The sequence below is a fragment of the Fukomys damarensis genome, unplaced genomic scaffold (assembly GCF_012274545.1).
Source record: "Fukomys damarensis isolate Sample0158 unplaced genomic scaffold, DMR_v1.0_HiC HiC_scaffold_37, whole genome shotgun sequence".
NCBI classification, from domain to species: Eukaryota; Metazoa; Chordata; class Mammalia; order Rodentia; family Bathyergidae; genus Fukomys; species Fukomys damarensis.
In genome coordinates, this window is record NW_022900949.1 from 41,078,201 (window position 1) to 41,105,796 (window position 27,596).

At 52.5% G+C, this 27,596-nt stretch overlaps 3 protein-coding genes across 5 annotated transcripts; 2 read left to right on the forward strand and 1 right to left on the reverse strand.

Annotated features, from left to right (window-relative positions):
• Positions 1–4: 4 nt before the first annotated feature.
• Positions 5–15,134, forward strand: P4htm (prolyl 4-hydroxylase, transmembrane; the record flags this gene model as incomplete). Its single annotated transcript, XM_010615657.2, has 9 exons — positions 5–319; positions 404–485; positions 9,178–9,368; positions 10,317–10,413; positions 12,074–12,236; positions 12,974–13,159; positions 13,854–13,944; positions 14,115–14,238; positions 14,730–15,134. Coding segments are annotated over 9 exons (1,470 nt in total), but the record flags the coding sequence as incomplete, so codon positions are not given.
• Positions 15,135–15,279: 145 nt separating this feature from the next.
• Positions 15,280–22,001, forward strand: Wdr6 (WD repeat domain 6). 2 transcript variants are annotated; one of them, XM_010615614.2, is made up of 6 exons: positions 15,280–15,437; positions 17,726–20,207; positions 20,289–20,384; positions 20,464–20,580; positions 20,677–20,795; positions 20,885–22,001. In XM_010615614.2, the coding sequence occupies exons 1-6, from the start codon at positions 15,338–15,340 to the stop codon at positions 21,346–21,348; spliced, it is 3,378 nt and encodes a 1,125-aa protein (XP_010613916.1). In that variant the 5' UTR covers positions 15,280–15,337; the 3' UTR covers positions 21,349–22,001. The 2 variants fall into 2 exon arrangements, with proteins under 2 accessions (XP_010613916.1, XP_010613917.1); XM_010615615.3 differs by having other exon boundaries at positions 15,281–15,437; positions 20,301–20,384.
• On the reverse strand, positions 21,551–24,509 carry Dalrd3 (DALR anticodon binding domain containing 3). 2 transcript variants are annotated; one of them, XM_010615617.3, is made up of 12 exons: positions 24,308–24,509; positions 23,934–24,229; positions 23,566–23,822; positions 23,403–23,482; positions 23,205–23,321; positions 22,822–22,895; positions 22,660–22,721; positions 22,473–22,555; positions 22,214–22,387; positions 22,025–22,138; positions 21,867–21,935; positions 21,551–21,776 (listed from the first exon to the last, which is right to left on the reverse strand). In XM_010615617.3, exons 1-12 carry the CDS (start codon positions 24,470–24,472, stop codon positions 21,657–21,659), a joined length of 1,611 nt encoding a protein of 536 aa, XP_010613919.1. In that variant the 5' UTR covers positions 24,473–24,509; the 3' UTR covers positions 21,551–21,656. The 2 variants fall into 2 exon arrangements, with proteins under 2 accessions (XP_010613919.1, XP_010613918.1); XM_010615616.3 differs by having other exon boundaries at positions 21,551–21,935.
• Between the last annotated feature and the right edge of the window lie 3,087 nt (positions 24,510–27,596).

The window sequence follows — 27,596 nt, forward strand, 5'->3', positions numbered from 1 at the left end:
AGCTGGGGAGCTGGCGGAGGCCGCTAGTCTGCAGTGGGCGCCCCCTGAACCCCGCGGTGTAGCGGTTGGGGCCAGGCCAGGAGACGACGAAGACCAGACGGTGCAGCCGCTGTGCAAGCCCCGCGGCATCTGCTCGCGTGCCTACTTCCTGGTGCTGATGGTGTTTGTGCACCTGTACCTGGGCAACGTGCTGGCCCTGCTGCTCTTCGTGCACTACAGCAACGGCGATGACAGCACCGAGCCCGGACCCCCGCGCCGCCCCCCGGGCCCTCTGGCCGTCCCTACCTTGGGTCCCCTCACCCGGCTGGAAGGTATCAAGGTGAGGATCCCCTGCCTTGCCCCCACCCCGGGCCTCCCGCGGCCGCACCCGACTAAGGTCCTCAGCCATGCGCCTTTCCCTCAGGTGGGCTACGAGCGCAAGGTACAGCTGGTCACCGGCAAGGACCATGTCATTCGAACCCTCAGCCTCAAGCCGCTGCTCTTCGGTAAGTCCACCAGGCACTTCCAGGAAGGGCCAGGGGCTGTGGGGTTCACTGAAGGCCTCTTTCAACCACGTGCTTTTTGTTTTGAAGATAGCTGTTCAGAGCAGCCTGCCCTCACCAAATAGGGGAATAGGGCAACCTTTTCACACTCCCCTCTCAGCTGTCCTTCCTGCAGGGGACTTTTCCATCACAGGGCTTCACAATGCCTATGTGTACATTGAAATTGTCTTTGGACATTTTATGCTATCACTAATTCTGTCACCTTCTAGAACAGAGGAAGGGTAGGAGACTGACAACCAGGTCCCAGCTGGTATCGGGCTTCTAGAAGAAATCATGCTCTCTTTTAAGTTTTTATTGTATTATTATTTTTATTTTGAGAGAGGGCCTCACTATGTAGTTAAGATGGCCCTTGAGCTCGCTATATATAGCCCAGGCTGGCCTGGAACTCCCAGAGAGCCTCCTGGCTCAGCCTCCCCATTGCAGGGATTATGGGCTTGTGCCACTGCATCTGAGCGGAAATCACTTTCTCAAAGTGGACCCTGTGATCTGTGAGAAGCAGGCTGTCCAAATGTGAATCAACTTGTGCCCCTTTACCACAAGGGCACTAGGCACGCTCAGCTTTTGCTGCCAATACTCTGAGATTCTTTTTAGGAGTCTTTTGTTTGTTTTTGTGGGGATTTGTTTGTTTGTTTCAGTACCAGAGGTCAAACTCAGGACCTTGCACTTATAAGGCAGGCATGGCGCTAAGTCCCTGGCCCTGTTTGTTTTTGAGTTAAGGTCTTACTGTGTAATCCAGACTGATATCAAAATCACTATCCTGCTTCAGGTTCCCAAGTGCTGGGATGACAGCTGTGTAACTACTTACTTCTTGGCAGGATTGTTTCATAGGGGAGGGGTACTGGAGATGGAACTGGGGACTTGGTGCTTGGGAGGCAGGCACCCGAACCACTGAGCTGAATCCCCAGCCCTTCAGGATTCTTCTTATTTATTTATTTATTTATTTATTTATTTATTTTTGGGTACCAGGGATTGAACTCGGGTCCTTGCGCTTGCAGGACAGGACGCAGAACCACTGAGCTAAATCCCCGGCCCTTCAGGATTCTTCTTTTGATTGTCCATTGTAGGTAGAACCTTTCAGGGTGACCCCACTTAGAGCTGCATCATGGCTTATGTTTCCCATGTTCCTATTACGTGGGCTTCATGCAATTATTTAAGTTTTACAACACCCTTGTGAGGTGGAAGTCAATCCCACCCTGAGGCCAGTGAGTGACGAAGTGAGATATGGAGAGCTGCAGTGGCTTGGCCAGGCTCACGCAGTAGTTCAGTGGTGACCCTGGGATTAGGATGCAGGCATCTAAAAGCTACAATGATTGAACTTGCATGTAACAACCACACTGATAGCCATGAAGACCCCAAAGTTCCTCAAAGACTATTGATGTCAACATGTGGTAGGGGTGGGGGCAGACCCACACACCTTATCCAGGTTAAATTTGTGCAGCCCTGCCTGGTGTCATTGACATGCATTTGCAGACCTCAGTAGTCCCTGGCTGCTGGGAGATGGAATTCATGGTTTTTGTTTGTTGTTTTTTAAGTTTTAGGTTGAGGATGGGGACAGTGTAGCTTAATGGTAGGGTGCATGCCTAGCATGCATGAGGCCCTAGGTTCAATCTCTAGTACTGGAAAAAAAAAAATGAAGGGAGCTGGGGATGGAGCAAACATAGTGTCCCCTGGGAGAGGGGCTGGCTGGGTATTATGGCAAGACCTGGAAGAATGTCCCGTGCCTGCTGTTTGTAGGGAATTAGGTTACACTGCCAGTGCTGTTGAGAAAAGGGCCTTGGTTGTTACTATCACTGTTAAATAACATTAAAGTCTATGCCAGACACTAGTTCAGGTGTTGGGAACACAGCATTGATCACAAAAGAAAGACAGCCCAACAAAACAAAACCCCAAAGGTGACATTCAAACATAATAAATAAACAAACAGCCAACTCTACATGGTGCATCCGGTGATGATACCTCGTTACGGACAAGGCCAAATTTTGCTGTTATAGCCTGGATGTGGCTCTATGCAAAAGATGTTTGTGTTAAGACCTGTAGGAAGTACAGAATCAAACTGAGTGGCTGTCAGGGAAGGATGAGCCAGGCCAAAGGAGTGGCACTCAACCTATTACTGCCACACTGCTGTGAATAGATAGACTGAGAAGGTTGTGTTTTATCTGCCTCCCTGGGACCTGTACCTATCTAATTCAAAAGTACATTAGGAGTGGCAAAGTACCTGCCTTGCAAGTTCGAGGTTCTGAGTTCGATCCCCAGTACCGAAAACAAAAAACAAAACAAAACAAAACATTAGGTTATGACAGACACAAGGCCAAAGTCGTTCTAATATTCAGATGTCCTATAAAGCAGAGAATGAGAAATCCAGATATGAATTTTCCAAGAGTGAATTACAAGGAGCAGAAGAGATTTGACCGTGGGTAAACTGGTTCTGTTCTGCTTAGGCTATCACGTGAGTCCCAATTTCTGCACATAGTTACAAAGGAGGCCGAGTGTGGTGGCGCACGCCTGTAATCCCAGCACTCAGGAGGCTGAGGCAGGAGGATGGCTGTGAGTTTGAGACCAGCCTGGGCTACATAGTGAGTTCCAGGGCAGTCTCAACTACATAGCAAGACCCTGTCTCAAAAACCCTAAAAAAAAACCGAAAAACAAAAACCAAAGGAATAATTAAGAGATTTGAGCACCTGTAGTATGAACTTCCTGTTTGTGATTCTCATTTCCTCCAAAACATTTAGATTACTTTCTGGCCAGTTGGTGAAAGATGGCCCAGGTTTTACCTTGAAAGACCTGGGGCTTTCTTCTTTGTAAAATGAGATGGAACAAATAAAGAAGAGATCATAAGAAGTCCAAGTGTGAGAGACGGAAACCACAGGACAATGTCCAAGTCTGGGTAGTTCTGCAATGCTATGGTGTTGGATAAATCCAGGGAAGGGTGCCTCACCCAAGGAGGACCAGTGTCCCCTGTCTTCTCATACTTGCTTGTCCGTTCAGCCTTTGATCTGCTGTGTTCCTCATCCCAAAGAGGCAGGCAAAGCCAGAGGAGGATGGGCCTGCTGTAGGCTCCACCTTACTTCTCTTGGCTCCGAACCTCTGACCTGACAGCTTCAGATATCCAAGAAGCTAGTGTTGAAAGCAGGATGCTCAAGATGTGGGCTGGAACATGGGGACTTGGGTCCTACCCCCAAGATGCCTCCATGTTTATAGAAGGAATTCTCACCACTGCAGGAAGATTCTATGTAAAACCCCAATCTCTCTCATTGGAGAGTTTCCAGTTTCCCATCTTGTTCATAGAGGTACTTGGTATGTGGGATCTGGGCTATAAGAGGCCCTACCCTGAGCTCATGGACATACAAATACCTACATGACTGTGGTAGGCATTTCCCAAGCATTCAGAACATTGAGAATTGGCCGGGCGTGGTGGCTTCACGCCTGTAATCCCAGCACTTGGGAATCTGAGGCAGGAGGATCGCTGTGAGTTCGAGACCAACCTGGGCTACATAGTGAGTTCCAGTTCAGTCTCAATCACATAGTGATACCCTGTCTCAACAAAACAAAAAAACCAGAACATTGGGAATCAGCTGAGGACTTAGTCTTGTTCAGATCGGAAGGAAAGTGCTCCATTTCTGGGTCATTATCACTTCTCTGGGGACATTGCCTTCTCCATGGGCTCATTTCTCCCTCCACTCCACTGTGCCTCACCCTCATTCTGTCTTTTTTTTTTTTTTTGGTACCTGGGATCGAACTCGAGCCCTTGTGCTTGCAAGGCAGGCAGTGGAACCACTGAGTTAAATCCCCAGCCCCAAGCACATTGTTATACCATTGCTTGTTTATCTTCTCAGCACTTAGCACTGGCAGAAACTATTTCTGTACTCACTTTTGTCCTTTATGCTTCCATCCCTGAGGTGATCTGTGTTTGTGGGAGTGTTGATCTGTTCAGGCTGTATGTGTCTTCCACTGATAATCGGCTGCCTGGAGAGGTTGTGTGTTCAGCCCACGCTGGAACCTATCTGCTTGTGCAGTGACTCTACCCCCATCCTTCTGACTTGGGACCCTGTTCAGGGCAGCAGGGGACTCCTCTAGTGAGCCATCAAGGGTTTTAACCCATTTTTCTTTATCTTTCTTTCTTTTTCTTTTCTTTTTTTTTTTTTTTTTTTTTTTTTTTTTTTTTTTTTTTTTTTTTGGTACCAGGGATTGAATTTGGGACCTTCTGCTTGCAAGGCAGGTGGCAGAACCACTGAGCTAAATCCCCAGCTCCAAATGTATTCTTTATCAGCTATGTCAGATCACTGTGCCCTTGACAACACTGGAGGCCCAGAAGTAGGGAAATCATTTCTGTGTGCCTATTAGTTCAAGTTTTTAAGTGCATGAATGCAGTTTTCTGCATCTTCCATCCCCCTGCCCTACCACGCACACCTCTGCTGTTGCATGCACTGCTGCTTCACAGAGCCATGGACTCAGAGAAGATCAGACAGGAATAATTGAGTTTGTGGCTGCATAAGCAACATGCTGCCCAAAGGGAGCATAGCTTGAGGCTGTGTGCCTGACCTGAGCCTTAGCACTGAGTACCCAAGCCTGTGGGCAGCCACAGGATGTTTGCTAAGCCATCATCCCAGGTCTGGGGAGGACAGGAAGGTAGTCTTTCCTGTTGGGTACACCTAGTCACTACGGAGCCTAACTCCATGCCTCTTGGCCAAGTGATCTCTGGGCTCAGGAAGCGGTGCCGTCCTGGTGTTCCTGAGGCCTCTCTGCCCTGTGGTCTGCAAATCTCTTGAGGCAGAGGCAGGCAACAGAAAAGGTTCTGTATGTGTCTAGCAGGTCACACATGGTTTGCGTGGGCACTGCAGAGGCTGTGACTGAAAGTCCCACACTCTCCCTGATAGGATTAGCTTCTCTTCTTTGCACTGGTGCTGCTTATAGCCAGCTACAGATTTCAGTGGCCCCAGCTCTAGGCATAGGCTGTGGTTACCAGCAGGTGGCCACCCTGTACCTCCCTTGCAGGAGGTTGTGTATGCATTTGACATTTAGCTGCACCTTGTTGGTGTTGCAGGGTGGGCACCAACTGAGTCGGGCAGTGGTCCTGTCTTTAACACCTCTAATCTTAAGTCTGGGTCACAGTCCCAGGGGCTAAGATCGTACTATTTCCTCAGGACAGCCTGACCTTCCCTGCTGAATGGGGTCCAAGTGGCTATTGACTAGCTGGTCCTCCAGGAGTGCCCCACTGGTCCCTTCTACTAACTAAACTCCCCTGTCTCACGCTCTGCCCTTGGAATCAGGTTCCTGGGGATGCCATCTCCGAAGCAGAATTTCTGGCTTGTTTATTTCATTATTGTTTCTGTAATATACAAGTTTAATTTTTTGTTCAGTTTTTTTTTATAATAAACCATGTTTGTAAAGGAATTTATTTTTTAGCCTGCACCAGGCAAAACATTTGCAATTCCCTCTTTCATTTGCCCTAGCATGCAACACAGACACCATAGCCCGCAGAGAAACATCCACGGTGCAAGATGGCTGGCCAGGGGTAGCCATAGCGAGGTGAGCTAGGTTACAGCGTGGATAGATGACTCTGCAGGGTGGAGGGAAATGGTGGTGGTAGGTGGAGCCTCTGGTGCTTCTAGTGCTGCCCTGGCCCAGAACTCTCCCTGGTTGCTGGGCAACAATACTCTTGTCACTTAGCAACAGCCTAGCTTTCTGACTTTCTCTGCTTGCAGCATATCACAGCCTTCAGCCCTCTCTTCCTGGTCTTATGTCCTCAACTTTCCTCCCTTAACTCAGGCATTTTTCCAGCTTTCCAAGCACACCTTCCCATCCCCCAGCCCCTGGCAGTCCAGTGTATGAAGAAGGTATGGAGGGCCCTGAATGTGCCTGTAATCACCCCCCAAGGGAGAAATCAGGCTCCTCCCCCTTGTCCTAAAAGACACAACAGTCTGGCTAGAGCTGGGGCTGACACAGTGCAAGGCCTGGTCCTCCAGTTCTAAATGAACCCATTCTTGCTGCTACTGGCATTACTCAGAGGCTTCTTTGAAAGCCTTGTTCTGTAGAGTAGGAGCTGGGGGAATATTTTTCACAGGATAGGTTAACCAGAAGAACAGCCTCGTGACCACTGGGATTTGGGAGAAACAGCCCTTGGGTGGGGCTCAGCTCCCCCTCTTGGCAGCATCCCTGAGGTGAGCAGAGCTTCCATGCCTTGCTGGAAAGTGACTCTCAGCCCCCAGCCTGAAGCAGCCTGCAGCCTGCCCTGCCTTGATGTTCAAGAGCCTTAAATGGTTTGTGGGTAGAGACCAAGGGTCCAAGCCCACATATGCATTATTATGGTCCCTTGATGGTCCATAGGCATTGCTTCTCTCACCAGGAGCAGTCTTATTCCTCTCTGCCTTCTCAGCATCCAGCACTGTTAAGTGCTCAGAGGATTAGTGAAGAGCTGAGCTGCTCTAGCAAGCCCTGGCTGAAGATACCCATCCCCTGCACTTGAGAGCCCCTGCCCTACAGAGACAAAGAGGGAGCAGAAGAAGAGGTGGCCATTGGAGTGGCACTCCCAGGCAAGCAGGGGCAACCAGCAGACCCACTGCTGGATGGCCTCAGCTGCTGTGCTGTGGTCCAGCACGTTGGGCAGCTGCATCTCTGTGTGGCCAGTGTTGTAGCACTATCAGGGATCTGGAAGAGCGAGAGACTTATTTAGAAAAGATACAAAATATCGAGGCACAGGGAGTCAGAGCTTTGAGGAGCTAAGACCTAGATCTTTATGTATTTATTTTTTATATCTTATACAGTGAGCTGTTATATGTTACTACTCACAGGCTACATTAATTATTAATGAAGTTAAAACACTTAGAGGTTCTATATATGGCAACAGTAAATTTTGTTTTTGGAGCCAAGCTATGGCAAGCATATATCTGAATAAACATATTCAGGGAGACATTTTTTTTTTTTTTTTAATCTGTAAGGAGCAGGGAGTTCCTGGAACACTGCAAGTGTATGTCTGGAAGATCATCTTTAATCCTTTTCAACAACTCTGTGGATAGACACACAGGTCACCCAGCAGTCTCTTGGACAATTCCATCATAGCACACACAGCTTGGGGGATGAGCATGCGCTGGGTAGCCCCTAGTGTGCCTTAGCTCCATGGCATTGTCAGCACTACCTGCAGCCACAGCCCGGTCTCCATCACCTGATTCTCTGCCCTATGCTTGACGAGTTGAGTTCGAGGGCTTCATAGGGCAGTATTCACTCCTGCAGATGTTTGCAAAGCTCCGGGTTAGACCCTAACATGATGACTGAGCTGTTTGCTTTTAGCACATCCATCATAGAGGTGATAAAGGCAGCATTTCCACTGGGCCTACACATTACTGGCACCTAATAAAGAAACCCATGTTTCTCTCTCTCTCCTCTCCACTCCCCTTTCCCTCCTCATCTCCCTCTCTCCCTCCCCACTTCCTTCCTTTTTTATTTTATATGTTAAGCAATCCAGAGGTGATGGTTGATAGCAGTTTGGTGTAACCCACTGTCCAGCAGTGCTGGCTCCCAGTGGCTGGCTCATACCCTTTTGGGCTTGGTGGGTTTCAGGGTTGTGCAGGCTGGGGTTGGGGGAGCATTTGTCCTGTCCTCAGTGTCATCACATGTGATCATATCACCTACCCCTGGAAGCTGAATCTGGGTGTGAGCATGGATTCTGGGTACAGCAGCCAGGGGCCCTGGGCAAGTCACTGATGGGATTGGAAGGGTGCATGAAGGGATTAAGGAGTGGGTTGTTGCAGGAAATGTTTAGGGCAGTTAGTGCATGGCCTGAGCCTGTGCTGCATGTGATCTGATAAGATCGCTTTTTTTATGGTTCTGGAGATTAAACCCAAAGCCTTTGCTTTAAGCTACATGCCAGCCTTCTTATTTTATTCTGAGATAGTGTCTTACTAAACTGTCATGAAGTTGCTCAGGCTAGTTTTGAATATCCAGGCTGCTAGGATCACTAAAACCACCCCCATCCTGAGGCCATTTTCCTTCTTGGCAGTGACTGGATACCTTCTACCTCCAGTACTGGGGACTGAATCCAAGGGCCCCTAAACTGCTGAGCTACTCCCTAGTGTTTTATAGACAGGGTCTTGCTTTATAGTTCAGGCTGGCCTTGAACTCACTATGTAGCCCAGGCTGGCCTTGAACTTGCAGCAATTCTCCTGCCTCAGCCTCCCAAGTGCTGGGATTATAGGCATGCACTGCCATGCCCAGCCTTGTTCATTTTTATTTGAATAACACTAAAAAGCAAAAATTAGAATAAGAACCAGCCACAATCTTCCTACTCTTAAAATACATATTCAGCAAAAAGAGGAGACAAGCCCTAACCCTCAGGTCCACTCTCAGACCTTCAGTATCACCCCAAGGAGGGGGGTTAGCCCATCTCCAGTTTAGCTCCCAGGACCCCCTTGGAAAATGTGTGTTGTCATCATGAATGAGAGATGCCCACATCCCAAATCTCAGCCAACCTTGGCAGGATACCTCACCTTGACATAGGGTCCAGAGCAAATGTAAAGGTTGTGTAAAGTCCTCCAGACCTGGGAGCCACCAGGAAGCACCCTATAAACCCTGCAGGGAGGAAGGCACTGGGTGTACAGTGCCCCAGTTCAGTGTGTGGCCTCACCTACCCATCTCCTGGCAGAAATCCCTGGCTTCCTGAGTGATGAGGAGTGTCGGCTCATCATCCACCTGGCACAGATGAAGGGGTTACAGCGCAGCCAGATCCTGCCCACTGAAGAGTATGAGGAAGCCATGAGCACTGTGCAGGTCAGCCAGCTGGACCTCTTCCAGCTGCTGGACCAGAACCACGATGGTCTCCTACAACTCCGAGAGGTTTGGACCTGGGGCCTGGGTAGGCACAGGGCGGGTGCGCCTATGAGTATCTATCTCTGTGACGGTGTGGTGCATGTCGAGCTCAGCTCTGACCCCCACAGGCAGAGGCCTGTGTGGGCATGTCTAAGCCCGTGGGCCCTTTTCTTCTGTAGAGAGCCTCTCCCTTGCTGCTCTGGATATGCCAGAGAATGGGAGAAGAATCCATTAAGGGTGATGTAATTTATCGCCACAGATTTTTTATTTTTGATTTTGTTTTGAGGCAGGGTCTCGCTACCTAGTTCAGTCTGGCCTTGACTCACCATGTAGCTCAGGCTGGCCTGGAACTGCTGACGATCCTCCTGATTCAGCCACCTGAGTACTAGGATTTAGGTGTGCGCCACCACACCTGGCTGCACCTGTTCCTGAGTGCTTTTCCTCCCAATGACTGGCTTTCTTGCTGTGATAGCTGAGGGCTCCTCAGAACTCATGGTGGATGGTGGGGGGCAGCTCTGAAGTGGCCAGCATTTCTCTCTGCATGCTCCTCATACCTGAACTGAGAGAGGTCTGGCAGTATTGAGGATTCCATTGTTCACATAGCAGTGCACTTAGCATAGTCTTCTTGAGGATCCCAGTGGCCATGTCTCCCCTGTGCCCTTTCCCTCAGCTGGGATATGTGAGTGTGACACAGGCATCTTTTTCTTTCTGCCTCTAGCCAGCAGTACTTCTTAAGTATTGGGTTGAGAAAGCCCATGGCTCCGAGGCCTCTCATTGTTTCCTGGCCAACTCCTCAAAGGCCTCTGGACCTGCCTGTCATCTCTCCTTTCAGCTTGGGAACCTCAGGCTGTCTTGTGTTTTCACCCATGTCCTATCACTGGAGCCCTTAGCTCTACAGCAAGAACTGGGCCATATGTGCTCTGATGGCTCTTTACCACTGAAGTCACCCCAGTGAGGTACCTTCTTGTGTCTTAGGTACTGGCCCAGACTCGCCTGGGAAATGGACGGTGGATGACTCCTGAGAACATTCAGGAGATGTACTCTGCGATCAAGGCAGATCCCAACGGTGATGGTGAGCTTCTGTCCCTCCACAGTGTTGTCCCTTGAACTACTTCCTACTCCTAGCTGTACCATCTTAAAAGCTGGGGCCCTTTCCCCACCCCTGGCAGCCTCTATCTCAGCTTCTATAGTGACTTCAGATGGGAGGAACCAGCTTTTCCTTTCATCCCTGGGAAGCTGGTAGGCAGCCAAACCTCTTTGTCCTTGATGACAGTCTTTTGACCCCCTTGAAGGAGTTCAGAGTCTAGGACACAGGGAGTTGGGCTACTAGTAGGTAGAGGGCAGAGGGTGTAGAGCCAGAGCGAGGAAACACTGAGCCCAGACAGTTTGGGTTTGACTGTTCGTGCTCCCTGCACCTTTCCAGGTGGGCACTGGGTCCACCTCACCACAGCCTCCCTTCTCTAAGCAAGGCCTCCTTGACCTTTCTTCGGCCCACCTGGAGTCTTGCTGAAGTATCAAAGTGCTAGTGTTACTAACTATTGGGGGACAATGTGGGCCCAGGGGAGATGTCATGGAAGGATTTCCTCTTTGGTAATAACCCTTAAAAGCTTTCTGGAGCTGGGCTTGGTGGTGCACACCTGTGATCCCAGCAATTGGGAGGCTGAGACAGGAGGACAGATGCAAGTTCTAGGCCAGCCTAGAATACATAAGCAAGATGGATTTAGCTCAGTGGTGCCGTCACCTGCCTCACAAGCAGAAGGTCCCAAGTTCGATCCCTGGTACCAAAAAAACCAAAACAAAGAAAAATATATAAGCAAGACTTGCTCCCCCAACTGAAAGATAAAAGGGGTTTCTGAAGTGTAGCCCTCACCTTTGTGTCCAAATTCTGGACCAGCTGAGGAAGAGACAGACGTCAAATAGGACTGGGGAGCATGTGAACCCTGAGTGAAGCATTAGGAGGCTAGGTTGAGGCCTGAGAGCTGTCATACTGCCCTCAGCACAGAGCTGGGATCAGATTCACAGCCCTTGTATGGCCCTCACCTTCACAGGTCCAAAGTGGGGAGAGTTCTCTGTCAGATTAGCCAGAGCAAAATAACATGGAGCAAAGACCACTGCTCTTCTGCAGTCCCAGGAGGGTGGAGCCTTTCTTTGTGGTTTGGGGGCAGTGGGTATTCCTCACTGGGCCAGGTGCCTGGCTTTCTACTAAGGTGAATTGGTCACCCAGTAGGGAGCACTGGCCAGGTGGGTTCCACCCAGGATGGGCCCTGAGGTCATGAGGGAGACTCTGGGACAGGCCCTGGTTGTACCCTGTGGTGTGGAAGGCCCTGGCAGAGACCCAGCATCACCGATGCGCTCTCCTAACCCTCTACATGTTGGCATGTGTATATCACACTCCAGAGCCTGTGGAGTTCCAAGGTCACCTGTGGCCCCCTTGGCCATGTGCTCATGCTTCCTTTGGAGGCTCTGCTGTGGCACTGTAATAGGGGTTGGGCTTCTTCCTTTTGGAAGCCAAATCAAGGCTTAAACTGAGAAAATGAACTTCTCTGGGTCTTCCCTTAGGGCCCGATGTGACAGAAACCAGGTTCATCTGACCCAAGAGTCCAGGTGGGGACAAGTGCACATGGTCCCCAGGGCCAGGGCTGCTGCCGCCTTTGGGGTAGGTAGGGAGGTGCTGCCTGTCACTGGTCTCCCCACATTGGCCTGGCAGTCACTAATGGTAGTACCCTGTGCAGGAGTGCTGAGTCTGCAGGAATTCTCCAACATGGACCTTCGGGACTTCCACACGTACATGAGGAGCCACAAGGGGGAGTCCAGCGAGCTGGTGCGGAACAGCCACCACACATGGCTCTACCAGGGGGAGGGTGCCCACCATGTCATGCGTGCCATCCGCCAGAGGTGAGCAGTTGGGGCCGCCTCCCCAGGGCAGGGCCTCCAGTGGGGCCAGAAGAACAGAATTCACTAGTGATTCAGAATTAAGTTCCAGTTTTAGACTAAGATGGGGCCCACTGAAAGACAGGCAATTAACACAAGCAAGTTGTGGGCAAACAATATACAGTTGGGATTACATCAAGCTGCCGGGCATGGTGGCACATGCCTGTAATCCCAGCACTTGGGAGGCTGAGGCAGGAGGATCACTGTAAGTTCGAGACCAGCCTAGGCTACATAATGAGTTCCAGTTCAGTCTTAACTACATAGTGAGACCCTGTCTCAAAATACCAAAAAAAAAAAAAAAAAAAAGAAAGAAATACATCAAGCTTTTGTTTTCTGCTAATTAGAGAAATGTCCCCTTATCTCTGCCCATAAGGACCCCTATCCCTGGCCAGCAAGGCTTTTAGATAAGCAACCTGATTACTGAGGGTCTCAATTCTTGCCGTCCTCCCAACTCAGTAGAAACCTCCTTGCCACACAGTGGGTGTCTCTCCCTGGCATCCAGGGAAAAAGGCTCAGAGCTGGGATCCAGGGATCATGTGTGGCCCCTGCCTGTTCTTACAGGACCAGTCTAAGATGACTTAAGGGGCTTCTAAGGGGGTGGTCAGGGAGGGGGCTTGTGGCAGGTCCAGGGCCCACTGTGCCAGCTCCTTTATGAATTGCCTTGGATGGGGCTGCCCACCTAAATGCCTGCTGCCCACCAGAGTGCTGCATCTCACTCGCCTGTCACCTGAGATCGTGGAACTCAGTGAGCCGCTGCAGGTTGTGCGATATGGTGAGGGAGGCCATTACCATGCCCATTTGGACAGCGGGCCTGTGTACCCAGAGACCATCTGCTCCCATACCAAGCTGGTAGCCAACGAGTCTGTACCCTTCGAGACCTCCTGTCGGCAAGTACCTCCCACCTAGGAGCTGGCTTTGATTCCCCAAACAGGTACCCCCATGACAGGCACAGCCTGGCCCTATGGGTGTGCCCCTTGACAATGGAAGGGGCCCAGAGCACCCTGGACCACTCTGGTCATAAATTCCCTTATCTCTCCCCTAAGTTGTTTACTGAATGACAGGAATGGACTAGCTGCTGGCCATTGTGCCTGTGTGAGTTAACACAGACCCAGATAGCCCCAGACACCAAAACTTGCCCCCAAAGCTCTAAAGGAAGGGACAAGGCTGGACTCCTAGCTCCTGCCCCTTCCCTTAGATACTGATCTTGACACTACTGTTGAGGTCTCAGCTTTACATGCTAAAGTTGTGCCCACCTCCCCTGCCAAGGTACAGGGATAGATCTCTTCATGTGGCTCTTCAGTCCTCAAGACCTTTGCATGATCTTCCTTCTTCTACTAGCTTGCCTTTCCCAGCCAGGCTCTTGGTAAGGGCCATGTAATTTATCTAATAAGTGTGATCTTGGCCAAAGACATGGGCACAAGCGGTCAAAGACTGGATTTGTGGGTACTGGCCTACCCTGTTGTCATCCATCACTACCTAGCCCTCTGGCCCCCGGGAACCTGAACAGCTTATTCTGCCCACCTGTAAGCCCTAGGAATATGCTTAATTGGGACCCTGCTCAGCAGCCCCCCTGTCTTACAGCTACATGACAGTGCTGTTTTATTTGAACAATGTCACCGGTGGGGGCGAGACTGTCTTCCCTGTAGCAGATAACAGAACCTACGATGAAATGGTAAGGGCTAACTGGGTTGGGGTTAGGGGTTGGCAAGGATCTTGGGCAAATGTAGTATACACCCATCCACGCCTGGGATGAAGACCCAAGTGGTTCACTGGTACATTTGGTTGTCTGGCCTGAAAACTGGGAGTTTGGCCTGAAAACTCCATCACCTTGGCTGTCCACAGAGTCTAATTCAGGATGACGTTGACCTCCGTGACACACGGAGGCACTGTGATAAAGGGAACCTACGTGTCAAGCCTCAGCAAGGCACAGCAGTCTTCTGGTACAACTACCTGCCTGACGGGCAAGGTGAGGGTCTATCGCCAGGCCCAGGGGGTTCCCTGAGGGCAGCTTCCTTTTATCCAGCCCCTATATGCCACCTTGAAGGGCTGTTTCTGGCTGCCATCCAAATGCTTGTCTAGCCTGGGCCCATCCTATAGTGACTGTTGTAGGCCACCTCAGCACCAGTGCCACTCTTCGGTTATCTCAACCTCTGTCATTCCCTGATACCTCAACCTTACTGCTCTCGAGCTGGGACATGGACTGGTGAGACCAACCCAGGCTGCAGAGCTATGGACAGGCACAGCAGTAAAAGTAGTTTCAGAGGGCCACAGGTGTTGACTGTACATTAGCTGGGTGGAATCCTGAGCCCCGAAGGAAGCCTTGGTGTGGATATTAGCTGTCCCGAGGCTTGGGCCCACCCTTTCGGTTGTCCTACCCCTGTCTGGGGTTAAGCTCAGGCCATCCCAGCCAGAGGCCCCTCACATCCTGTCCTGTGCTCATGCCACACTCCTTTCTAGGTTGGGTGGGCGACGTGGACGATTACTCTCTGCACGGGGGGTGCCTGGTCACACGCGGCACCAAATGGATTGCCAACAACTGGATCAACGTGGACCCCAGCCGGGCACGACAAGCCCTGTTCCAGCAGGAGATGGCACGCCTGTCCCGCGAAAGCAATGCCGACTTGCAGCCCGAGTGGGCCCTGGACCGAGCCTACCGCGACGCACGCGTGGAGCTCTGAAGGGAGGGTCAGCCCCAGACCCCCACTGGACCGCGCACCTCCAGGTCCTGGGACTGGCTCTTGTCCTCTCCAACTGCACAGTCCTGGTGCAGTTCCTATGTTTGTGTTATTTATTATGTATGGACCCCATGCTGCTCAGTCAAATAAACTCCTGTGGCTTCTAGTTGCCGGGCAGACTAGCTCCGGGTTGGCGGAGGATGGGAGACGGGGCGGGAGGCCTGAACCGGTGTGGCTCCATCCTCACGGGCTCCGCCAATCAGAAGCCGGGCTGCTGGAGGCCAAGGTCTTCATTGGGCGCCTGCAGCTAAGGGCGGGCCCCGCAGATCTCTAGTTCTCGCGAGAGTGCAGGTGTCTTCGCATCGGTGGCAACGGGGTCGGAGGCTCAACATGGAAGCTCTCGGAGACTACGTGTGGCCGCGGGCGACCTCCGAGCTCATACTCCTCCCTGTTACGGGGCTGGAGTGTGTGGGGGACCGGTTATTAGCGGGTGAGATTCGGCTCGAGTCGCGCTGGCAGGCGAAGAAATTGAGCCCCCCAGTGGGTTGGGGGTTCAGGGACAAAAGGATGCTAGGGTAGGGGCGGGCGGCGGGCTGAGCCCGGGCCGGGAATGAGGGCCATTCCGAGGAGGGCGGACAAAAGTGGTGTGATCATTGCAGCCTTTATTACTGCAGCCCACTCGCGGAAAGATGTGGCTTGGGGAAGAGAATGCTGCATTCGGAGGTTCTGCGCCGAGTGTGGGGGCGTGGTCCGAGGGGGCGGGGCGGGGCATCACCTCAAAGCTGGGGAGTGCAAGACCTTTAAAGAGGGTCGGGGGAAATTGCCTATGAAACCTTTTTTGAGTAAGGCAGTTCTCGGAGAGGCGGGCTTTGGGGTCCCTCCGAGGACTGGCTCAGAAAGCACAGGCCTGTGGCTTGGCTTCAGAGGCTTAGGATCTGCGGTGTCAGGATCCTGGGAAGCCATAAGGCTTGATAGGAAGCCACTAGTGACCGATGATACTGAGTGTTTTATAAGGGTCCCAAGACCAGGTGCCGCCTGTCAGGCTTGAGTGAGCAGCCACTAGCCCCAAGAGGGTCGTGTGCGTGTGAGTGATGAGGATAGACTGCTTTGATCTGCTATGATGGATCAGGAAGTACAAAATTCCTACAGTGAGCTAAAATCCTAAAGATTGTTGAGGAGGAAACAGCTAAGGCAGAACTAGGGATAAGTTCCTAGCGGAAGGTGGGCTTGTCAAAGCTCTTGAGGTTGGGAGAATTTGTCATTTGGGGGCAAAGAATTCTGTAGAGTGGAGCGTGTGTGGGGCCTGAGGGAAAAAGCTGGAAAAGGAAGCGGAGGCTAGATAGAGTGTTTTAGACCTTCATCTGACCTTATCACTAAGGGCGGTGAAGAGGTCTCACTAAGGTTTTTTTTTGTTTTTTTTTTTTCTTTAAGATTTTAATTTTCTGTTCTTTTTTTGTGGAGCTGGGGTGGAACTCAGAGCCATGTGAAGGAGCATTATAGGTAAGCACTCTACCCGAGGCTGCATCCCCAGGCCAATTCTTTTCAAGGAGGAAATTATTTATTTAGTCTTTTTTAAAGTCAGATTTAGACCTGGGGGTGTTCTTCAGTGATAGAGAGCTTCCCTGGCACACATAAGGTCCTGGGTTCCCTCCCTAGCTTTGAGAAGGGGGCCGGATAGCTACAGGCATGGCCACTCACTGGGTCTGAAAGACTTCACATTTCTCCACATCTTGGCTGCTTTCCGAATTCTTGGCTGTTGGCTCCATTTTCAGCAGACTTTACTCTTATGACTCCATTTAAGGCTTTAAGCCGGGAATAACTTGGAAAATGTAAGTTAGAAAGCACAATTAATGTTTTCTTATGACTTACAAAGTGATGTTTTATAGTATAATTCTTTACTTTTGTTTGTAGTGGTGCTGGGTATTGAATCCAGAGTCTCATGCATGCTGTAACTGTCATAAAGCTAGAGACTAAACCTATAGTTGCAGTTCTCTTTTGTTGACGTTGGGTTTTTTTGAGACAGTATCTCACTATGTTCTTCAGGCTGGCCTTGAACTCACTATGTACCACAGGCAGGCCTCAAACTCACAGCGATCCTCCTGCTTCGAGAGTACTGAAATAACAGGCATGGGCCACCACACCTGGCAAATAGAGTTTTTTTTTTTTTTTTCCATTAAGTTTATTGGTACATTTAAAGCAAACAATATACAATCCTTAAATTCTATCCATGTGCTACCATGGTGGCACAGAGCTGTAATCCCGGCTTTCTAGAAGGCTGAAGCAGGAGGATTGAAAGTTAAAAGCTAGCCTGTGCAACTTGGCGACTTAGCAAGACCTTATCTCAAAATAAAAGATTAAGAAAAGGAAGGTATTGATGATATAACTCAGTGAGATGGCTTCGGTTTGATTCTTCAGTACAGGAAAAAAAGTCATTGATGAGAGGACTAGAGAGTTGCACTGCAAAACTGAGTCCAGCTGGGCACGGTGTGGTGGTACACACCTGTGATCCCAGCACTCAGGAGGCTGAGGCAGGAGGATCTCTTTGAGTTCAAGCCCAGCCTGGGCTGCATAGCAAGTTCAAGGCTAGCCTGAACTAAAAGAAAAAGAAAAGGTAAGTCCACCTAAAGCTGAGACCAATGGTTTTCTCATGTTCAAGCTGTAGGATTTTGCTGATACATTCATAGGCTACGTGCTGAGAAGTCTCACTACCCCATCTCTTCTCTATGGATCATCATAGTTAGGTGAGCAGTTCTGATGTGGCTTTTTGGCTCTGTCTAGGTGAGGGGCCTGATGTCCTGGTATACAGCTTGGATTTTGGTGGGCATCTGCGGATGATGAAGAGAGTGCAGAACCTGCTTGGCCACTATCTTATCCATGGGTTCCGGGTTCGGCCAGAGCCCAGTGGAGACCTGGATTCAGAGGCCATGATAGCTGTATTTGGAAGCAAGGGACTCAGAATTGTGAAGATTAGCTGGGGTCAGAGCCGCTTCCGGGAGCTCTGGCGCTCTGGCCTATGGAACATGTCCGACTGGATCTGGGATTTGCGCTGGCTTGAAGGTAATGTGGCCTTGGCCCTGGGTCACAATTCAGTGCTGCTGTATGACCCTGTGGTAGGATGCATGCTGCAGGATGTACCCTGCATGGACAGATGCACCCTCTCCTCAGCCTGCCTGATTGGAGAGACCTGGAAGGAACTAACTATAGTGGCAGGCGCTGTTTCCAACCAGCTTCTAGTCTGGTACCCAGCAGCTGCTCTCGAAGACAACAAGCCTGTGGCACCTGACCGACGGATCAGTGGGCATGTAGGTGTCATCTTCAGCATGTCCTACCTGGAAAGCAAGGGCTTGCTGGCAACAGCTTCAGAAGACCGAAGTGTTCGTATCTGGAAAGTTGGTGACCTGCGGGTTCCTGGGGGTCGGGTACAGAATATTGGACACTGCTTTGGACATAGTGCCCGTGTATGGCAGGTCAAGCTGCTAGAGAATTACCTTATCAGTGCAGGTGAAGACTGTGTGTGCTTGGTATGGAGTCATGAAGGTGAGATCCTCCAAGCCTTTCGGGGCCACCAGGGCCGTGGTATCCGGGCCTTGGCTGCTCATGAGAAACAGGCCTGGGTTATTACTGGGGGTGATGACTCAGGCATTCGTCTGTGGCACCTGGCAGGGCGTGGGTACCCGGGATTAGGGGTCTCGGCTCTCTGCTTCAAGTCCCCTAGCAGGCCAGGTACCCTCAAGGCCGTGACACTGGCTGGCTCTTGGCGACTATTGGCAGTGACTGATACAGGCGCCCTGTACTTCTATGATCTTGAGGTCAAATGTTGGGAGCGGCTGCTAGAGGATAAGCACTTCCAGTCTTACTGCCTGCTGGAGGCAGCTCCTGGTCCCGAAGGGTTTGGACTGTGTGCTATGGCTAATGGGGTAGGTTGTGTCAAGGTTGTCCCCATCAACACTCCAACTGCTGCTGTGGACTGTGCCCTGTTCCCTGGGAAGGTCTATAGCCTGAGCTGGGCCCTGCGTGGCTATGAGGAGCTCCTGTTGCTGGCCTCCGGCCCTGGTGGAGTGGTGGCTTGCCTAGAGATCTCAGCTGCACCCTCTGGCAAGGCTATCTTTGTCACAGAACGTTGCCGGTACCTGCTGCCCCCAAGCAAGCAGAGATGGCACACATGCAGTGCCTTTGTGCCCCCAGGTGACTTCTTGGTGTGTGGGGACCGTCGAGGTTCTGTGCTGCTATTCCCCTCCAGACCAGGAGTGGTCAAGGACCCTGGGTTTGGAGGCAATGCTGAGGCTGGAGCTGGGGCACTCGGAGCGGGTGGTGGCACTGGTGGGGGTGAGAATGCTGTGGCTGAGTGGAGCCCTGTGTCTACCCTCCATTCTCTGCATGGGAAGCAGGGTGTGACCTCAGTCACCTGTCATGCTGGGTATGTGTATACCACAGGGCGGGATGGTACCTACTACCAGCTCTTTGTTCGAGGCAGCCAACTCCAGCCCGTCCTACGGCAGAAGACCTGTCGGGGCATGAACTGGGTAGCTGGGCTTCGAGTGGTGCCTGACGGGAGCATGGTCATCCTGGGTTTCCATGCCAACGAGTTCGTGGTATGGAGCCCCCGCTCACATGAGAAGCTGCATGTGGTTAGCTGTGGAGGAGGCCATCGCTCCTGGGCCTTCTCTGATACCGAAGCAGCCATGGCTTTTTCCTACCTCAAGGATGGGGATGTCATGCTGTACCAGGCTCTGGGTGGCTGCACCCGGCCACATGTGATCCTCCGGGAGGGTTTGCATGGCCGGGAGATCACCTGTGTAAAACGTGTGGGTGCCATCACCCTGGGGCCTGAATTTGAAGTGCCCAGCTTGGAGGAGCCTGACTACTTGGAGCCTGGTAACGAGGGGCCTGGCCTGACTGACATCGTGATCACCTGCAGTGAGGATACTACTGTCTGTGTCCTGGCGCTCCCTACGACCACAGGCTCAGCCCATGCCCTCACAGCTGTCTGCAATCATATCTCCTCCGTGCGAGCTGTGGCTGTGTGGGGCCTCAGCACCCCAGGTGGCCCTCATGATCCTCAGCCAAATCTGACTGCCAATGTAGTGTCTGCAGGTGGTCGAGCAGAGATGCACTGCTTTAGCATCATGGTCTGTCCCGACCCTAGCACTTCAAGTGGCCTTGCCTGCCACGTCATGCACCTTTCCTCCCACCGGCTAGATGAGTACTGGGACCAGCAACACAATCGGCATCGCAAGATCAAGGTGGACCCTGAGACCAGGTAATTTGGACTCCCAGGCAGGGGTGCGAGGTGGGATTATGCAGGGGAGGTATCCCTGCATTTGCAGGCTGCCCCTGACAGCTCTCGTTTTAGGTACATGTCCCTTGCTGTCTGTGAACTTGAGCGCCCTGGCCTTGGCCCCCTTGTGGCTGCAGCCTGTAGTGACGGGGCCGTGAGGTGAGTGCACCGGCCCAGTGGGTGGAGACAGAATGAGTGGTCGGGGAGGAGTTGAGGTGGGCCACCCTCTGGCCCCCAGGCTTTTTCTCTTGCAGGACTCAGGGCGAATTCTGCAGCTTCTTGCTGAAACTTTCCACCACAAGCGCTGTGTCCTCAAGGTCCACTCCTTTACACACGAGACCCCCAACCAGCGGCGGTGAGGAGCTGCATGGTGGTCCTGCTTGGGTGGGTGGGGAGTTCCTGTTATTCTCCATCCCTTTTATTCACTTGGCTCCCCTGCCTTGGCTCCCAGGCGGCTGTTCCTATGCAGTGCAGCTACTGATGGCAACCTGGCCTTCTGGGACCTTACCACTGTGCTGGACAGTGGTTGTACTGTCCTTGAGCCTCCAGCAGACCCTGGCCTTCCCTCCCGTGAGTAACTAGTGTGAAGCCGGGGCTACCCCTCCCCACCGCACTTGCTCTCACACACAAGGGTCCTAAAAGCCATCTTCTTCTTCTAGGGTTAGGCACTCCCTGCATGACTCTCCAGGCCCACAGCTGTGGTGTCAACAGCCTGCACACCTTGCCCACACATGAGGGCCACCATCTTGTGGCAAGTGGCAGTGAGGATGGCTCCCTCCACGTCTTTGTGCTTGCTGTGGAGACACCAGAGCTGGGAGAAGCTGTGGGTGAGGCTGAGTTGGTGCCCCAGTTGCGTGTGCTGGAAGAATATTCTGTCCCCTGTGCACATGCTGCCCATGTGACAGGCCTCAAGATCCTGAGCCCCAGCCTCATGGTCTCGGCCTCCATTGACCAGCGTCTGACATTCTGGCGCTTGGGACATGGTGAGCCCACCTTTATGAACAGCACTGTGTACCATGTGCCAGATGTGGCTGACATGGACTGCTGGCCTGTGAGCCCTGAGTTTGGCCACCGTTGTGCTCTTGGGGGCCAAGGGCTTGAGGTTTACAACTGGTATGACTGAGGTGTCCACGGTGGCCGGTGTGCTGGGTATGGGGCCTACTCACAGGCAGTGGAGCAGGGATCGACTGTCTGTGCCTGTACCCAGCATGCCTCAAGGAGAGGTGGTGGTGGCCATGGGTTCCTGACTCCATAGCAGGACTAGAGGTGAGTTGAGTGCTGCTTGGGTGGACAGAGAAGACACCCTGTTCCCTACTATAGGTGTAACAAGCAATTTATTTTGGTTCCAAGGTCCTAACATCTGTGGCTATTATTTTCTTTTCCCAGTTGATGATTTTGTAAACATTCCCAGATGTTGAGCTCTCTGTGGTGTTAGATGTGGCTCAGTGGTGGGAGACCCAGCATAGCCAGGCCAGCGTGGAGCACCTCACGAATGGCTCTTAGAAGTTGCAGGCGGGCAAACATCTGACCAAAGAGATGTGGCCGAGCCTCCTGAAGGAGAAGGGACCTACTGGTCTCATCCTCTGCTTCACTCTGTAGCCTTCTGCACCTCCCACACACACCCTTCTGCTGTGTGCTCACCCCTAGTACGTGTACCCGGTTGTAGTATGAACTGAAGTCCATGCTGAGCTGTACCAGGAACTTGCATACCTAGAGATAGAGATTGAGTCACTGGCTTGTGTCTTTGGCCCAGAATAAAGTAGAATGTGTTGTGTCTGTCCTAGTGTTCTAAGACTCACTGTTTCTGTACGAGCACTTATGTGGAGCCCTGGGCCAGTGCAGGCCAGACCTGCAGTCTGGCTTAGCAGGTCCGGGAAGGGAAGGACACTATTGAAGAGCAGCAGCCACTCCCCCTGCAGGGGACAGAGGTGCTGGGAGGGAAAGTCCAAGCCTCCTGCTTGTGCCAGCTACCCAAAAGGGGCACTCACCTCATCATGCAACAGTGAGAAGTCCAGACTTTTCACAGATGGAAAAGTGGGGTACAGACCTTGTTCCATATTGCGCTTGTAACCCTCAAAGAGTGTGGCAAGACGGGCACAGTTATACATGACAAAGATGCCACTTTTTGTGCCCTTTGTGGAGATGATGTCAGTGAGAAGGAGCTGGAGAATGAAGGCAGAGCTGCAGAAAGGGTAGATAACACACTCTGTCACCCCAACCTCAGTCCTTTGAAATGCCCGGGCTCACCTGACTCTGTGGGGCTGTGCTCAGCATCTCAAACTTGATGGTGGCCACAGTGAGAACCTCAGAGATCTCTGTCCATGCCGGGTCTGGGTGAGTACATATCATCAGTCTCTTTAGACAAAAAGCACAGAGGAGGGATACAAATGACCTGCTCCTACTCCAGGGAACAGCCAGGGTCTCCCAGGTGCACCTTGTGCCAGATGGCTACCATGCTTCAGTGCTGAGGCCTTGCACACCTGGGCATGCCGAAGCCTGCATTTGTGAAGAGAAGAGCCAATGGGTACAGCTCAGCACAGACCCCTGTCCCCTATCTCAACTACTGTGGCTGGGGTGGCCTTCCAGCCTCACTCACTCATAGTACTCAGGGGCAGTCATCAGAGTGCCGGCTGCACCAGCTCCTTTCACTGGGCCACAGATCAGATGTTTCTGTGGAAGACAGCAGGAGCAAAGCTCAGTTGGTGTTGTCCTGTATCCATAGTCTCTCAAGGAACCAAAATCTGCCTCTACTCCCGCCTGACCCACTCTCACCCTGTAACCACCAGGCTTGGTGCCTTGCAAGCCCAGCCCTTCGGAACACTATTCTTGAGTGTTCCTTAGACCTCCAAGACTTCTGTACCCACTAGATGTGCCAGCTCAGTAATTCAATCTCCCCTAATTTCTAGACCCATCAGCTAACAGGCTCTTGAGTTTTCAAGGACCCTCTGAGTTTGGGGAACTCCATCATCAATAACCTACCTGTCTGAGAGGAGCCTGATCATCCAGTTTCCACCAAAGCAGGTCCAACTTCTGTTGCTGGAACTCCTCTTCACAGCTCACCACGTGTATAACCATGCAGTTGTCAGAATCTGGGGCCTTATAAAGGAAGAGGACAGTCACTGCAGAGATTTAGGCTATATGGTTTGCTAAAGGCCTTCAGGACTGGGAGCCACTAACCAGGACTGGGTAGTTGCCCTCGGGCCAGTGTTGCACAGCTTCCTGCAGCTCAGCTAACACACACAGCAGCTCCTCAGTCACTGCAAAGAGAACAGATGCTAAGGCTTCCCAGGTGGGCAGAGGTACACCCCTCCTTTCTGCTCTGCTTGGCTCCAAGTCCCACCCAGACAGTTGTTCACGTTGGGGTCATAGCCAGCCCCATGGCCCTGTTCTTCCACCAGCTCCTTCAGGTCCAGTCTGCCCAGGACACCGGGGGGTAGTGTATCCTGGTCTTGGGCAGAGGTGAACTTTGCAAGCACGAGTCTTCTTAGGGTTTCTGCCGATACTCTTTCCGAGGCAGTGGGCCAGTCTACTCGCAGCTTCTTCAGGAAGGCTGGCATATGCGGGTCCGGCACTGCGGGAACTAAACGCACACACACCCTGTAAAGCGAGGCGGAGGCGTCAGCCTGTGCAGTGGCTCCGTATTGCCAACCCTCTGCGCCTGTTCACAAGGTCCCGCCCTTTTCCACCCTGGCCTCGGCCTGCGTATACCCTTGACCGTGCAGAGCTCGCGCCAGGTGATCAGCCACGAGTACGGCGCGCAGCTGGCTCAAGCGGAGAGCACCAGGTCTGCAGCGCAACGATGGGCAATGCAGGAGGATGCGCAGGCCAGGTGAAGCGCAGTTGGCCGGCGTAGCATAGGAGGCCACGGCGCCAAGGACGCGCTGGAAGACTGCAGGCCGCTGAAGCTGGAGCGACAAGCCCGCGGGTGTCGGCGCGCAGCACAGCACTGGGGCCACTCCGGGGCCTTGCAAGCCAACAAGGGCATGGAGCACACGCTCGGGCACCTGAGGGCAGACGGGCGGGTGAACGGGCGCCGATTCCCGCCAGGCCTGGGACACACATCCCGCCGGACTCACACCCACCTGCCCGTTCGCGAAGCGCGCTTGTAGTGCGCATCGCGGCGCCAGGAAGTCTCGCACTCGCAGGTGCCGGGCATGTGTCTCTTTGAACCACACCGGGTCTCCTGGCCCTAAAGCCGCATTTAGGGCCCCTAGTATCTCCCCTACCCCAAGACGCCCTGTCGCCATGACGACCGGAAGGCGCTAGCTAAACCGGAAGCAAATCATTGAAGGCGGAACTTCCTGCAGCACGGACCAGAGAAGACTGGGATCTGGTTGAGACCCGGGAGGAACGGGTGCGTCAGAGGAGAGGCGGTGCCAGCTTCCTGCCCTAGGCGCCCAGTAAGCAGTCTGCTTTGTTTCTGGACTCAAATCCAAAACCTCCGGGTCCGCTCTCTCATCGCCGCCGGGCATTAATAATCAGAAAAGGGCCGGGCGTGGTGGCGCACATCTGTAATCCCAGCACTCGGGAGGCTGAGACTGGAGGATCGCTGTCAGTTCGAGACCAGCCTGGGCTACATAGTGAGTTCCAGGTCAGTCTCAACTACATAGTGAGACCCTGCCCCCCCCCCCAAAAAAGAAAATCAGAAAAGGACCCTCGAGACCGGTGGGGGCTCAGACCAGACGCCTTATTGTTAAAGTCTCATCTCTGTACGATGATGTTTCATTGCACCGTCCCAAACGTAATTAAGCGTCAGAGCCAGGCATGGTGGCTAAAGTTTGTAACCTCAGCAGGCTGGGATGCTGATGCAAGAGGATCGCAAGTTCAAGCCCAGTCTGGGGTAATTTAGCAAGACTCTGTTCAAAATAAGGGTGGAAATGAGGCTCAGTGCGAAGGCCCTGAGTTCAATCCCTAGTACAGAGAGGGAAAAAAAATTGTCCTGTGTTGTCACTATAAAAGACAGTAATGTTAAAGACAGACACTCTTTTACTACCCCCCCTTTAATCTCATTTTTAGCTGGGCGTGATAGAACATGTCTGTAATTCCAGCACTGTGGGCAGCTGAGACAGGAGGATGGAAAGATCTAGCCCGGCTTGAGCAATTTTATCTTTTTTAATGTTGTTGTTTTGAGACAGTTCAGCCTAGCCTTGGAGTCACTATGTAGCCCACAGCCTGGGTAACTTAGTGAAATAAAGACTAAAAGGTTGCTAATGTAGCTCAGAAGACCCTGGATTCAATCCCCATACAACAAAACAAATTTTAAAATTTTTTATCTTGTGTTTGGCAGTCAGGTTCTTTCCTCGTTTGATATGGGTGTTATTTCTTTCTTTCTTTTTTTTTTTTTTTTTTTTTTTTGGTACCAGGGATTGAACTTGGATCCTTGCGCTTGGCCACCAAACCGCTGAGCTAAATACCCGGCCCATGGGTGTTATTTCTAATAAATATGCAGTTTGATAAAATTGCTCAACTTCCTTTCATGATACCTAATGAATTAGAACTTTAAGGTGGTTTCTAGAATTGCCAGCTTTTTAAAAAAAAAAAAAACAAGGCTTGGCTACATTATTCACGCTAGCCTTGAACTCTTAGAGATCCTCCTGCCTCAGCCCAAGGGCTGAAATTACAGACATGTGCCACCACACCTGGCTAACCATTAATGTTTCTACTTTACCCTGGTGTACAGTACTTTGCCAGCAAGCTATACTTTTTTTTTTGTACCAGGGATCAAACTCGGGACCTTACGCTTTTGAGGCAGATGGTGGCACCACTGAGCTAAATTCCTGGCCCAGCATTCAATCCTTTTAACACTTCTCGATTTAGGAAGCAAGCCTATTTGGGCCCATAAAACGAGGTGACCATGAGGAGACCCAGCCAAACAGATGTCAATAGGGAGAGCCTACGCTACCAGTGGGAAAGCCCTTTCCTCTGTCCCAAGCGTTTTCCTTTCCATAGAACGCGACTCCCACCCTCCTGCTAATGGATTGAACCTAAACCTTATCTGTATCTCTGAGAAGCGGGAGCCTGCAGCCCAGGGATGAGGGAAATCTAGGGACAGGAAGAGCTTAGTAAGGCCTCTTTTTGGGTCAAGGCTGTGGGCCTTACTGGAAGGTGCCGAAAGAGCACTGGGCGGACACGACATTCCCGATGGCTTCTCGGGTGCCCACTCAACGGGAGTGATCGTGTCATTCCAAAGCACTTTCTGCGCCAGAGGTGCACAGCCTGGACTCTTGGCAGCAGAGATGGGCCCCGCCGGACTTAAGCTGCTGGCGGCCCATGAGACGGTTGCGGGGTTTTTTCCCAGGAAGTGCATGGCTATCTTTAGCGAGGTGGGGCCGTCCAGCCCCACCCCGAGGACTGGTTCTTCCTAGCCAGCGCTCCTGGACAGATCAGGATGGATGTGGCCACCTCATGTGGCCACCTCTGGTCGGGGTGCATCTGGAGGCACAAGACCAGAGCGGCCCGGCAGTGTCTGGGCAGAGCGCTGCTCAGGCAGGAGAGCAGGGAACGAAATCCAAGCGCAGCTGGAATGCTCTCTAGACAACAGCTGCTTTTGGGATTCCGTTGCCCGCTGTCCCGCCGCTGGAGGGGCGAGTGCCCCAGCTCACCCGCCCTGGGGCCGGAGCGGAACCGCCCAGGGGGTGGACCTGGAGGAGGTGGTGTAACAGAGTCCGGTGAGAACCGTGCGCTCACCTGGGCCCCAAACAATAGGAGGGAAGGTGGGGGGCCTCCTCTGGGACCGAGTCCCAATCCGCATCAGATCCGCAAGGCAGTATTAGCCCTATTGCGGTCCCACGCAGCCGGTGCCCCTGGTGCGGTGACGGCGGCTGGGCGGGCTCGGGATCCGCCGGCAGGGAAGCCCCCGTGGGCTGTAGAGGAAGTCACCTGCGCAGACTTCGGGGACACCCGCGCCCAGGCCCTTTGTCCGGTGGCGCTGCCAGCGTCTGGAACGCCAGGGACCGCACGGGCCCACGCGGCGACGACAGGACCCTGGGAGCCCATGCGACTGGCCTCGGCCGGTCCCCAATGGGCCCCGCCTTCCGCCCGCGCCAACCGCGGGCAGTGAGCACGACAGTATCCCCGGGGGGGCACGGAGAGCTGGCGCGCGGAGATGCCCGAACCCCGGAGGGGGGCTCTCGAGCCAGTAGGCCCCGAACTCGGCTCAAGACAGGGCTGGGGGACTGGGGATGCGCGAGCAGAGTGGGCGAAGACAGGTTGACTCTCCGGTGCTGTCTAGTTCACGTCCGCTCCAGTCCGGCCCAATCTGTCGACGGCAAGCAGCGTTGCAGCCACTCTGAAGCTCTCCCTTCCGCTGGCTCCGGTGTCCGCAGAGTTGAAGCCATTTTAAGGCGAAACCACCTGGCCACGCCCTCTCTC

Coding starts and splice junctions, on each gene's coding strand:
- Wdr6 (XM_010615614.2), top strand. CDS start 15,338: ATGGAAGCTCTCGGAGACTACGTGTGGCCGCGGGCGACCTCCGAGCTC. Junction 20,385..20,463: donor TGTAGTGACGGGGCCGTGAG/GTGAGTGCACCG, acceptor TCTGGCCCCCAG/GCTTTTTCTCTTGCAGGACT. Junction 20,581..20,676: donor GAGACCCCCAACCAGCGGCG/GTGAGGAGCTGC, acceptor CTTGGCTCCCAG/GCGGCTGTTCCTATGCAGTG.
- Dalrd3 (XM_010615616.3), bottom strand. CDS start 24,472: ATGGCGACAGGGCGTCTTGGGGTAGGGGAGATACTAGGGGCCCTAAAT. Junction 24,230..24,307: donor CGCGCTTCGCGAACGGGCAG/GTGGGTGTGAGT, acceptor GTCTGCCCTCAG/GTGCCCGAGCGTGTGCTCCA. Junction 23,483..23,565: donor CAACGTGAACAACTGTCTGG/GTGGGACTTGGA, acceptor TTCTCTTTGCAG/TGACTGAGGAGCTGCTGTGT.